The 13,785-nt window shown below is 42.1% G+C and overlaps 1 protein-coding gene and 1 non-coding gene across 2 annotated transcripts in view; both read left to right on the forward strand.

The window, feature by feature from the left end:
- The window catches only part of arhgap42a (Rho GTPase activating protein 42a), a 533,191-nt gene that overhangs the window by 205,283 nt on the left and 314,123 nt on the right, over window positions 1-13,785 (forward strand). The window contains exon 3 of the mRNA XM_041199402.1: window positions 632-693. Within this exon, the coding sequence (XP_041055336.1) occupies window positions 632-693 (62 nt within the window). The remainder of the gene's footprint in view (window positions 1-631; window positions 694-13,785) is intronic.
- LOC121284520 lies at window positions 4,132-4,293 on the forward strand. Its single transcript, XR_005944495.1, has one exon. It is a non-coding gene; the product is annotated as a U1 spliceosomal RNA (small nuclear RNA).

The raw sequence follows: 13,785 nt of genomic DNA on the forward strand, positions 1-13,785 counted from the left end.
GGTGCTTTTGAAAGGACCTCATTGTAACATAGCCTTACCTATAACGCAGTCTTGTGATAAGGTCCTCATGGACTATGTTATAGGTGGGCCCACTGTATAATAAAGGTATAAGTAATTTGAGTTCCGAAACATTCCTTACTCTATGCCTTTGTTTTCCTTCTATTGTGCCAGCATTCCTTTGGATAGAGAATGATCAGAGCTAGATAAGTTATGGAAAGGTTGTCTTGTTAACAAGTTCCGTCGGTCTGTGCTCAGTTTTGTGATGCATTCCTATATTGTGATGACCTTTTTATCATAATTTTACACATGCATCACATTCAATGAATTTTTGATACTTCCCAGCTTCTATGAATTTGCAGTGTTACTAAAATCATTTTTTATCACACCAGTGCATCGTCTGTATTAAGTGCCATTTGCCAAACTGTGTCTGAGGGGCCTCTCCATTCTTCTTGATGTTGACTGTCTCAGTTTTGCTTAATGCATTCCTATGTAATACTGGGCCATTTACAAATGTCATATTACTGATTTTAAGCAATTCTTCAAAATTATTTAATCCACAATTCACTACTGCGATAAAAGTTATGAGAGATGTGATTTTCCTTACTTAATACATAAAACCTATGTTTTCCAGCTCAGTCCTTCAAAGAGTTTGCACAGCTTCTCCATACAGTTGAAGAGGAGCGAAGAAGATTGGTGAGAATTATCTTTACTTTAAAATTCTTACAGAAACAGGAATGTGACCATTTGGATGGAGAGATGTTTGGAGGCAGAAAGCAAACTCTAGGTGTAAAGGAAAGTTTCTCAGATTGAAAAGATGTGGTGTTCTACATGAGTTTGAGGCCAGTATTATTTGCTACACGCATAAATGACTGGGCTTGATAAATAATATCTACATTTGCTAATGACACCAAGTCTGGGCTAGAGGAATGTCAAAATGATGAAAATTCTGGAAAAACTGTGGAGGATATAGATTTTGGGGTAAATGAGGAAAGTGGACTCCTTAGAATTTACCAGGCATAAAGCCTTGAAGGATTATGATCAAGTAAACAGTGACAGATTCTTTTCACTGTTCAGTGAGATGTTAGCAAAACTAGAGCAGAGTTAAGATAATACCGACGAATGAAACAAAAAGGCCATAAATTTATTTACAATGGAAGTGGTTAGCATGGGGAATTCTCTGAAAGAAGCTTTAAGAAACAAAGTCAATAAGTTCTTTTAAAAGTGGGTGTTTCTTGAAAAAGAAAATTAATTGATGTGTGTGGCATCTAGGAGAGTGGGATTAGATTGGGTATCTCAAGTAAAGATAAACACTGGTACATAATTAATGGTCTGGATTACTTATTCCTAAACGGTAACATTTTATTGTGCAGTGCCATTATTATTCTGTTATTCCATTATCCTGCACCAGCCCCTCAGTTGGTTTACAAGGAGTTAATTTAACACTGTCAAAGCATAGAAGTATTAATTTAATATCTTGGTTGAGATGACTTATCGATGATTGAATGTGATGGCCAGTGCAGCCTCAGCTATTGACTTCACAGAGAGAGGTGTGCTTTGAAGCATGCTGATCTACATCTTCTTCCCAATTCCACACAGGCATCTTAACCATTTTGAGCCTTTACCACTCATCATGTTCACAGGCTATAAAATACCTGTTGTATGCCCACCAATAACCTCAAGTTGCCCTTCCATGTTGTGCTGAGCATTATGCTTGATGTGTTTTCATGACTAGTCTGATTAATTTGAGGGACATTATTCTAATACGAAACAAATGCTATATTAGATCAACCACCTCCCTAACCATTAGTAGCGGGTGTATTCATGCACACATGGCTTGCCCAATATTAGCACTGATTGATATAATGTTTGACAGCAATGAGATAAATGACAAGGGCCTCCTGTGATCAAATTAACTTAAAAAAATTTTACCCATTAGCAGCTTTTGTGAAAGAAAAGAACAAATAAAAGTTGCTGACTTGAGCCAGTGTGCAATATAATGTTTGACGTACTTTGGGGTAGGTGAGCTCCCAAAATAATGTTACTGCCATCACTCATAATAAGTTTAAAGAGTATTGCCAAGCATTATGGGCGAGCAGAGAACATCTTGACATATGTAACCAATTTTGACTTGAAAGCTGCTGGACAATTTCAAAATTCCCGAATTGCTGCTGTTTTGTTTGTGAATGTTTCAAGAAGTTAATATTTAATAAAAGGGCAATTGAAAGAAGGAAATAAATTTGCTGAATGCAGTTGGTCTGAAAGTCTGGAGTTCTCTAGAGAAGATACTGACTATATACTTTAAAAGAGAGTCTAGGGTTATAAGGGCAGACATTAAAGTATAGTTAAGGCCACAATCAGATGAGCCATAACCTTACTAAGTAGTGGCTTGAGGGAAAGATGGCTTACACCTATTCTTATTTTTTATGTTCTTATATTAGCAGTGTTGCAGGACGATCAGTAATAGACAGGAGTGGACGGAAGGTGGCCCAAACAGATGTTGGAACTGCCCAAAAAAGCTGGTCCACTTAACATGATTTAAATAGCTCCTTTGTACTTCATACTTGTGGTAATGACAAATGATCAGCATCATTTTACTAGCATAGGCAGCTGACCAGGATAAACGATGACTCTGTATGTGGTGGGGATTGCAGAAGAAAAACATTACCTATCAGTGGTAAACTTCTTGTTGTGTGCTCAAAAGGATCACTGATTGATTGGCAAGACGTTCTCACTCCCCAAACCAATTGAATCCAAGAGACCAACCCTTAAAGCTGGTTTACTCGATTGCAAGCAGAATAATGCCATGAAATTTCAATATATAATTATGTTTGCCTTGCATTCCCTAAGTCTCAAATTGCAAGCTTCGTAAATAATAAATGTGAATGTAAACTGAGTGATACAACATATAAAGAAAGCTGTTGTCTACTAAAAAAAAACACAAAAAATGGGCAAAATAATATGGTAAGAAGAATTTTGAGAAGTGTATATCAGTAAGTGAATGATAAATGATGTAGAAGAAGCCTTCATGCAAAATGCACGAGTGAAAGAATACACTAGGCCTGTTGATTCAGGCGTGTTCCAATTTTCATTAGTTAAGTATAAATTGCTGAAGACTTAACGGATTCGAGGACTATATTATTCTGGCCATTCTCATATTTTTTTTTCTGAATAGCTTAGCTATTGACCTATGTTGTATTGATCTTAGTCAAGCCCATAATAATTATACTTGTAAGCAGGCCTAAGATAACAAAGTATGTTGTGGACATATCATCACATAATACATAAAGAAATAAGTTTGACTACATTTAATAATTTTCAGTTGCTACTTACAAATTGCTACTATAGAATTTATGAAGCACCTAAAACGAGTATTATTGAAAGGCTTATGATGAAGTTGAACAGATAGTTTTAAACAAATAATGCAGTAAAATATCAAGCTGGGACAAGCCTGGCTTTCTCATGAAGTCTCAGAAAAGGAACTTTGTTGAAATTATGCTTTTATCCCCAGTCTTGGATCAGAGACAGAGACATTGCACTAGGGTACTGTATTTCTAAATATTAGCATGGTGTTCTTAATATTAATTTTTATGTCACCTATGTGTCCTCAACCTTGACTCTAGACCTAACAAAGTCTCGTGGTTTTAGTATTGGTAAGGAATGTCTTGCTGATTGCAACATACCGCCTGTCTTAAACTGATGAATCATCCTTGTTGAATATCACTCCTCCTTGTCGAAAGTACTGAGATTAGCAAGGGCATCTACTGATGATAGACAAATAAATAATTAATAAACAATTAATGGAAGGAGCAGGCTCTCATGAGCATTCTACCCTCAATCATGGTGGAAGCCAGCAATATAAGTGGCTGAATTGTTCCATCCTCATCCTCAAGTGCTCAGTGGATGATCCTGTTCAATCACCTCCTGAGGCCCCCACATCACAATTCACACAACATGACCTCAAGAAATTGCTGAGTGACTGGACACAGCAAAGGTTAAGTGGGTCCTGACAACATGACCTCAAAAAGCAGGACAAATCCAGTTTGGCCAATTATCATCCCATTAGTCTATTCTTCATAATCAGCAAAGTGATGGAAGGTGCCGTTGACAGTGCAATCAAGCAGCACTTACATAGCAACAACTTGGCAGGGGAGATACAATGATCAGGAAGATCGTGCTCCCAGGGTGAGGCTATCCCATGCACTTCGGTTGTGCTGATGCCTGCGTGTCCCCAAGTGTGGGATACTCAACTGCAAAATTTGTGGGAGTGTGGGACTGTGTTTGCACTTTCCCCTGAATAAAACCTGCTCACCAATGTTTAATTAGGTTCCAGTGGCATTATCATTGTCATGTCACTATAAGCAACATCCTGGGAGTCACCATTGATTGGAAACTCAACTTGACTAACCATAAAAAGCATCCTGGCTGTAGTAATCCAGAATGTGACACACCCCTAACCAAGTTGTTCCAGTACAATGACATCACTGACATTTAATCAACCAAGTGAAAAATAGGTCAGACATATCCTGCCCACAAAAAGCAGGACAAACCCAACCCAGCCAATATTTTTTTATTATTCATCCACGGGATGTGGGCTTCGCTGGCTGGGCCAGCATTTATTGCCCATCCCTAATTGCCCTTGAGAAGGTGGTGGTGAGCTGCTTTCTAGAACCGCTGCAGCCCAAGTGATGTAGGTACGCCCACAGTGCTATTAGGAAGGGAGTTCCAGGATTTTGACCCAGCGACAGTGAAGGAACGGCGATATATTTCCAAGTCAGGATGGTGAATGACTTGGAGGAGAACTTCTAGGTGGTAGTGTTCCCAGTTATCTGCTGCCCTTGACCTTCTAGATGGCAGTGGTTGTGGGTTTGGAAGATGCTGTCAAAGGAGCCTTCGTGAATTCCTGCTATGCATCTTGTAGATGGTACAAACTGCTGCTACTGTGCGTTGTTGAAGAAGGGAGTGAATTTTTGTGGATGTGGTGCCAATCAAGCAGGCTGCTTTGTCCTGGATGGTGTCAAGCTTCTTGAGTGTTGTGGGAGCTGCACTCATCCAAGCAAGTGGGGAGTATTCCATCACAATCCAGACTTGTGCCTTGTAGATGGTGGACAGGCTCTGGGGAGTCAGGATGTGAGTTACACGTCACACGATTCCTAGCGTCTGACCTGCTCTTGTAGTCACAGTATTTATGTGGCTAGTCCAGTTCAGCTTCTGGTCAATAGTAATTCCCAGGATGTTGATAGTGGAGGATTCAATGATAACAATACCATTGAACATCAAGGGATAATGGTTGGATTCTCTCTTGTTGGACATAGTCATTGCCTGGCACTTGTGTGGCGTGAATGATATTTGCCACTTATCAGCCTGGATGTTGTCCAGGTCTTGCTGCATTTGTTCATGGACTGTTTCAGTATTCGCGACTCGCGAATGGTGCTGAACATTGTGCAATCATCAGCAAACATCCCCACTTCTGACCTTATGATGGAAGGGAGATCATTGATGAAGCAGCTGAAGATGGTTGGGCCGAGGACACTACCCTGAGGAACTCCTGCGGTGATGCCCTGGAGCTGAGATGCCTGACCTCCCAACAACCACAACCATTTTCCTTTGTGCTACGTATGACTCCAACCAGCAGAGAGTTTTCCCCCGATTCTCATTGACTCCAGTTTTGCTAGGGCTCCTTGATGCCACATTTGGTCAAATGCTGCCTTGATGTCAAGAGCAGTCACCCCCACCTCCGCTCTAGAGTTCAGCTCTTTTGTCTGTTTTTGAACCAAAGCTGTAATGAGGTCAGGAGCTGAGTGGCACTAGCGGAACCCAAACTGGGTGTCAGGGAGCAGGTTATTGCTAAACGGCCACTTGATGATCCTTTTCATTACTTCACTGATGATGGAGCGTAGACCGATGGGGTAGTAATTGGCCGGACTGGATTTGTCCTGCTTTTTGTGTACAGGACATACCTGGGCAAGTTTCCACATTGCCGGGTAGATGCCAGTGTTGTAGCTGCTCTGGAACAGCTTGGCTAAGGCTGCAGGAAGTTCTGGAGCACAATTCTTCAGTACTATTGTCGGAATGATGTCAGGGCCCATAGCCATTGCACTATTCAGTGCCTTCAGCCGTTTCTTGATAACATGTGGAGTGAATCGAATTGGCTGAAGACTGGCATCTGTGATGCTAGGGACCTCCGGAGGATGCTGAGATGAATCATCCACTCGGCACTTCTGGTAGAAGATTGTAGGAAATGCTTCAGCTTTATCTTTCGCATTGGCGTGCTGGGCTCTTTCATTGTTGAGGATGGGGATATTTGTGGAGCCGCCTCCTCCAGTGAGTTGATTAATTGTCCACCACCATTTGTGACTGGATGTGGCAGGACTGCAGAGTTTAGATCTGATCCGTTGGTTGTGGGATCGCTTAGCCCTGTCTATCATTTACTTCTTATGTAAGTAGCCCTGTAATATTGTTTCACCAGGTTGACACCTTATTTTTAGCTATGCCTGGTGCTGACCCTGGCATGCCCTCCTGCCCTCATTTAACCAGGGTTGATCCCCTAGCTTGATGGTAATGGTAGAGCTGGGTATATGCCGGGTGTATGCGTATATGAGGTTACAGATTGTGTTTGAGTACAATTCTGCTGTTGCTGATGGCCCACAGCGCCACATGGATGCCCATTCTTGAGTTGCTAGATCTGTTCAAAATCTATCCCATTTAGTACGGTGGTAGTGCTACAAAACATGATGGAGGGTATCCTCATTGTGGAGGCAGGACTTCGACTCCAAAATGACTGTTCAGTAGTCACTCTTACCGATGCTGTCATAGACAGAAGCATCTGCGGCAGGCAGGTTTGTGAGGATGAGGTCAAGTATGTTTTTCCCTCTTGTTGGTTCCTTCACCACCTGCTGCAGACCTAGTCTAGCAGTTGTGTGATTTAGGACTCGGCCAGTTACGTCAGTAGTGGTGCTACTGAGCCACTTTTGTTGACGGACATTGAAGTCCCCCACCCAGAGTATATTCTGCACCCGTGCCACCCTCAGTGCTTCCTCCAAGTGGTGTTCAACATGGAGGATTACTGATTCATCAGCTGAGAGATGGCGTTATGTGGTAATCAGCAGGAGGTTTCCATGCCCATGTTTGACCTGATGCCATGAGACATCATGGGGTCTGGAGTCAATGTTGAGGACTCCCAGGGCAACTCCCTCCTGTCTGTATATGACTGTGCCGCCTCCTCTGCTGGGTCTGTCCTGCCAGTGGGACAGGACATACCCAGGGATGGCGATGGTGGTGTCCAGGACATTTTTTGTAATGTATGATTCTGTGCAAATAACTATGTCAGGCTGTTGTTTGACTAGCCTGTGAGACAGCTCTCCCACTTTCGGTACTAGCCCCCAGATGTTAGTTAGGAGGACTTTGCAGGGTCGATAGGGCTGAGATTGCCGTTGTCGTTTCTGGTGTTTAGGTCGATGCCAGGTGGTCCGTCCTATTTCATTCCTTTTTTGTGACTTTGTAGAGATTTGTTACAATTAAGTGGCTTGCTAGGCCATTTCAGAGGGCATTTAAGAGTCAACCACATTGCTGTGGGCCTGGAGTCACATGCAGGCCAGACCAGGTAAGGATGACAGATTTTTTTCCTTAAAGGACATTAGTGAACCAGATGGGGATTTTGTTTTGCAACAATCGACAATGATTTCATGGCCGTCATTAGACTTTTAATTCCCGATTTTTATTGAATTCAAATTCCACCATCTGCCGTGACGGAATTTGAACTTTGGTTCCCAGGGCATAACCCTGGGTCCCTGGATTATTAGTCCAGCGACAATACCACTATGCCATTGTCTCCATTGTTTGAAGACCTGCTTCCAATCATCAGGAGGGTGATAGAAGGTCTCATAGCAGTGCTATCAAGCCATACCTACGCACCAGTAATCTATTCACTGATGCTCCGTTTGGATTGTGCCAGGACAACATTGCCTTGGTCCAAACATGAACACAAATTGAATTCTACAAAGTGATGTTAGAATAATTACCAATGACGTGAAGGAAGCACTTGACCAAGTGTGGCAATAAGAAACCCTGGAAAAATTATAGTCTGGCTATTAGCAGAAATCCTGTCCAGTGGATAAACCCATACTTGGCATAAAGGAAGATTAGTTGTGTTTGTTGAAGGCCAGTCATCTCTTTGCAGGCAATCCTTAGTATCCTAGGCCCTATTATCTTCACCTGCGTCACCAATGAAGTATTTCATAAGCACTTTTTCTTCAAGCCTGAAAATCTCAATGGGACACTCCCCATTCTCCTTCAATTTCCACCCAGGAGTTCCCCTATATTTTGCAGTTTCTTGAGGGTTCCTTCACTTCTCCTTGATGTGCCACAGCTCTCAGGAATTTACTTTGATTCTCTTCATCATTCCTGCTATTCTCTGAGGTATGAGATTTCTTAGAATTCTTCCTCATCATCCAGTTGGGCAATCCTCCAACTCTCTTCAAGCACCTCACAATGATGGACACCACAGCCCAAGCATGGCCCTCACTGTTTTCTTGCTCAGTGACTCCAACATAGCCCTTTTACTTCTGGTGTACAGCTCCTGGTGGATTTCTCTCTCTGCTTATCTCAAAGCTGCTTTTAAGCTTCAACTGCAACTGCCTTTTTCTGTGAGAAAATCACACAGATAAAACCCAACCAAAGAAAAACCCTGCAATCTATACCCACAGCAACGTGACTTACCTGGGATGTCCCAGATAGAGATCCAAACTCATTATGTTGCATTCCCAAACATTTCCTTTGTTCTGGGAAACCATATCAGTAATTTAAAACCTCACAAAGACAACTGAAGACATCTTGTCACTACCAAGAAACTCAGAAAGTGGCACCTGTTATTTAATGTTTTCCCACTTACAACTCTGACCTTATTAAATAGACACAGGCTGTCCTTTGAATCGCAATCACTTTAAGTTTAGAGGGGAAGTGAAAAGAAATGAGAGGCAAAGAGAAAATATGGCTTGGAGTTTGTCAAATGTGTTCAGGAAAGTTTTCTAAATCAATATATAGAGGTACCAACGAGAGAGGATGCAATACTTGATCTCCTATTAGGGAACCAGACAGGTCTGGTGACAGAAGTATGTGTAGGCGAACATTTTGGGTCCAATGACCACAATGTCATTAGTTTTAAGCTAATTATGGATAAGGATAGGTCTGATCCTCGAGTTGAGATTCTAAATTGGAGAAAGGCCAATTTTGTGGAAATGAGAAAGGATCTAGGAAGAGTGGATTGGCATAAGTTGTTTTCTGGCAAGGATGTGTTCAGTAAGTGGAAGGCATTCAAAGGCGAAATTTTGAGAGTGCAGAGTTTGCATGTTCCTGTCATGATTAAAGGCAAAGTTAACAGGCATAGGGAACCCTGGTTTTCAAGGGATATTGGCGATCTGGTTAAGAAGAAGAGAGAGGTGTATAGCAGGTATCAGCAACAAGAAGCAAATGAGGTACTTGTAGAGTATAGAAAATGTAAGAAAATACTAAAAAAGGAAATCAGGAAGGCATAAAGAAGACATGACGTTGCTTTGGCAGATAATGTGAAGGTAAACCCGAAGGGTTTCTACAAGTATATTAAGAGTAAAAGGATAGTAAGGGACACAATTGGTCCCCTTGAAGATCAGAGTGGTCATCAATGTGTGGAGCCTCACGAGATAGGGGAGATCTTAAACAGTTTTTTTGCATCAGTATTTACTCAGGAAACTGTCATAGTGTATAAGGAAGGAAGGGAAACAAGCAGTAGTTTCATGGAACATATAGAGATTAAAGAGGAGGAGGTGCTTACTGCCTTACAGTGAATAAAGGTAGATAAATCCCCCGGCCTGACATGATATTCCCTCGGACCTTGAGGGAGACTAGTGTAGAAATTGCAGGGGCCCTGGCAGAAATATTTAAAATGTCCTTAGCCACGGGTGAGATGCCGGAGGATTGAAGGGTAGCTCATGTTGTTCCGTTGTTTAAAAAAGGCTCCAAAAGTAAACCAGGTAATTACAGGCCAGTGAACCTCACGTCAGTAGTAGGTAAATTATTGGAAGGTGTTCTGAGAGATCGGATATTTAATTATTTGGACAGCCAAGGGCTGATTAAGAATAGTCAGCATGGCTTTGTGTGTGGTAGGTCGTGTTTAACGAACCTTGTAGAGTTTTTCGAGGAGGTTATCAAGAAAGTAGATGAAGGATATCAGTAAGATTGAGAGAGTGCACAGAAGATTTACTAGGATGTTGCCGGGTCTTAAGGAGTTGAGTTACAGGGAAAGATTAAACAGGTTAGGACTTTATTCCTTGGAGCGTAGAAGAATGAGGGGAGATATGATAGAAGTTTACAAAATTATGAGTGGTATAGACAGAGTAAATGCAAGTAGGCTCTTTCCACTTAGATTAGGAGAAATAAACACGAGAGGACATGGCTTTAGGGTGAAAGGGGAAAGGTTTAGGGAGAACATTAGGGGGAACTTCTTCACTCAGAGAGTGGTGAGAGTGTGGAACGAGCTACCATCTGATGTCGTCACCTCTGCTGTATCTATCCTGCCGATGGGACAGGACATACCCAGGGATGGTGATGGCGATGGTGGTGTCTGGGACAGTGCCTGTAAGGCATGTTTCCATTAGTATGACTATGTCAGGCTGTTGCTTGACGATCAATGAGACAGCTCTACCAATTTTGGCACTAGTCCCCAGATGTTAGTAAGGAGGACTTTGCAGGTCGACAGGGTTGAGTTTTCCATTGTCATTTCCGGTGCCTAGGTCGATGCTGCTTCCATTACTTTCAGATATTTTAGCAGATTGATACAACTGAGTGGCTTGCTAGGATATTTCAGATGGCAGTTAAGAGTCAACCACATTGCTATGGTCACATGTAAGGACAGCAGATTCCTTCCTTAAAGGACATTAGTGAACCAAATAGGTTTTTGCAATCATCAGTAGACTTTTAATTTATTTGAATTCAAATTTCACTGGGATTCAAACCTGGGTCCCCAGAGCATTACTCTGGGTCTCTGGATTACTAATCCAATACCACTATGCCACCACCTCCCCTAGACACACCTTTCAATTCTTTATTTGCCCTATCACAACTCCCTCTGACTTCTGTACCATGAAATCATATGCCATTTAATCTGTCCCACACTGGCCTACCCTCCACCCTAACCCAGATCTTCCTGTTTGTTCTCCCCGCCCCCCCCCCCACCCCCCAAATCTCCTTTTCACTTGCTCAAAATACATTATATTTTTTATGTTCCTCAGCTCTGATGAAAGGCCACAGACCTGGGCAGTTAACTCTGTTTCTTTCTCCACAGATGCTGCTAGACCAGCTGAATATTTCCAGCATTTTTTGTTTTTATTTAAGAATTCCAGCATTCTCAGTATTTTGCTTTAGCTGTAGTTGTGATGAATAGTTATTTTCAGGCTAGAGGAAACTTGTATAGTGGTGTCCTCCAAGACTCGCTAGGACTTCTGATTTTCCAGATCTGCATTAATGAACTAGACTTGGATGTACAGGGCACAATTTTAAATTGGCAGATGACACAAAACTTGTAAGTATACTGAACTTTGAGGAAGATAGTAATAGACTTCAGGAGGACAAAGCCTGGTGGAACCAGACATGTGATGTGCAATTTAATACAGAGAAATGTAAAGTGATGCATTTTGGTAAGAAGAAGGAGGAGAGGCAATATAAACTAAATGACACATTGTAACGTGGGTATAAGATCAGAGGGAGGCTTGGGGTTATATATGTAAAGTCAGTGAAGGTGGCAGGGCAGGTTCCAAACTTGGTTTCTAAAAAGCATAGGGGATTCTGAGCTTTATAAATAAATAGAAGTATGGAGTACAAAAGCAAGGGAATTAAAAAGAGCCATTATAAAACTTTTGTTCAGCGTCAACCAAGCATTGGGTATAATTCTGGGCATTGACTTTAGAAAGGATATGAAGGCTTTAGTGACAGTGTAAAAAGATTTACAGGAATGGTGCCAGGGATCAGGTACTTCAGTTACAGGGGTGGATTGGTGAAAATGGGATCCTTAGAGAAGAGAAGGTTGAAAGGAGATTTGTTAGTGGTGCTCAAAATCATGAGGGGTCCAAAAAGAGTGAATAAAGAGAAAATGTTCTCTCATTGGCAGAGGGGTCAAGAACCTGAGGGCATAGATTTAAAGTGATTGGTAAAAGAACCAATGGTGTCATGAGGCAAAATATTTTTACAAAGTGAATGGTTATGATCTAGAACACACTTTGGGTGTGGTGGAGGAAGATTAAATTGTGGACTGCAGAAGGGATAAGCACCTGAAGGACAAATATTTGCATGGCTACAGGGCAAGGACGTGGGAGAGTGGGACCAGCTAAATTGTTTCTACAGAGAGCTGGCACAGGTCAAATGACCCCCTGTGCATTAACCATTCTCATACAGCTGCATGCTGCACTTCAGCAGCAGAAAACATTTAAGTACACCAGTGGTGTGCTCTGTCATGTTTTAGTGTGGCAATCTGACATTTTTGTTATATGCATGCTGCCCATGTGGGCTTGGGTTATGCACCAAAGTCATGAGGATGTTTTCAAAGAATATCCCTGTCACCCAGTAACCACCCTCCAGATTGTCGTGGTGGCTCAAATGTGGAGGCCACAGCAGATTGCTGCAGAATGAAGGGATAGTGATTGCTGCTGGGATACCAGGCATTCACCTGCATTATACAATGCTGATGGTCACACACTGACTCAATGCTGATGGAGTAGAATTGGTTTCAGTTGTATGTTCCGAGTTAACATGCAGTGCCCTCAAAGCAGCATGCATGCAGTCAATGACACCCTGCACATTGGGAAAGCCTGGAATCCTCACAAAGCCACGTAGTCTATCCCCCTGCTTCAATCTGGCAAAAGAGGATGAAATGTATTCAGCATTCTTAGGACACAGATCCTTAGTAACCTTCCATATGCATTGGGAGATGTTGCAAATATCACTTGCTACAGCCTGATGGAACTAGGTGCATTAAAGTTCATGGCCATGGTCACCTTCATATCCACTAGCAGTGCCATCCTCATCTTGTTTTTATGAGTGCAGCAGGTGTCAGATTTCAATGAAGCCCTCCTAAGTGAAGCACAGACCTCTGACATACTGTCCGACACTGGGCTTGATATAAGGGATAAAAACAAAAAACTGCAGATGCTGGAAATCCAAAAGAAAAATAGAATTACCTGGAAAAACTCAGCAGGTCTGGCAGCATCGGCAGAGAAGAAAAGAGTTGACGTTTCGATATAAGAGAATTGCTCCTGGATACCTTGGATGGATGTGGCCTCCTGTTGAGATCACTTTCCCATTCCTTCTCCTTTCTGTTCTGGCAGCTTGTCCTGCTTTGTGTCACCTTTGCTTATTCTCATCATCATGCTATAGGCCAAGGTGGATGCATACTACTGCACCCATGCTGGGAACAAGTGGTTTCTGTAGAATCTTGAAGTCAGAACAAAGTCTTTCAGCATGTGCCACCATTCCTTGTACACTTCAACTTTAGAGAAATCTGGAAACCACCACCAAACACTTCTACAATCGCAGCAAGTCCCAGCTGAAAGCAATCAGCAACTAACCAGAAAATAATTGACCTCTTTAAAATGTATTGGTGGAGTGGGGCATTCTATCTGCTGAATACATGTTTAGCTATACTTCATAAGTGGTATTAGGTGGAGGATTGTGCTCCAAGATGGTATCTAATGCATATCAAACCACCATTGCACTGATTAATGTCACAATCTGCATACTTCTGATGGATGCTCCCACTCCCAG

Source organism: Carcharodon carcharias, chromosome 11, assembly GCF_017639515.1.
Source record: "Carcharodon carcharias isolate sCarCar2 chromosome 11, sCarCar2.pri, whole genome shotgun sequence".
Taxonomy (NCBI): domain Eukaryota; kingdom Metazoa; phylum Chordata; class Chondrichthyes; order Lamniformes; family Lamnidae; genus Carcharodon; species Carcharodon carcharias.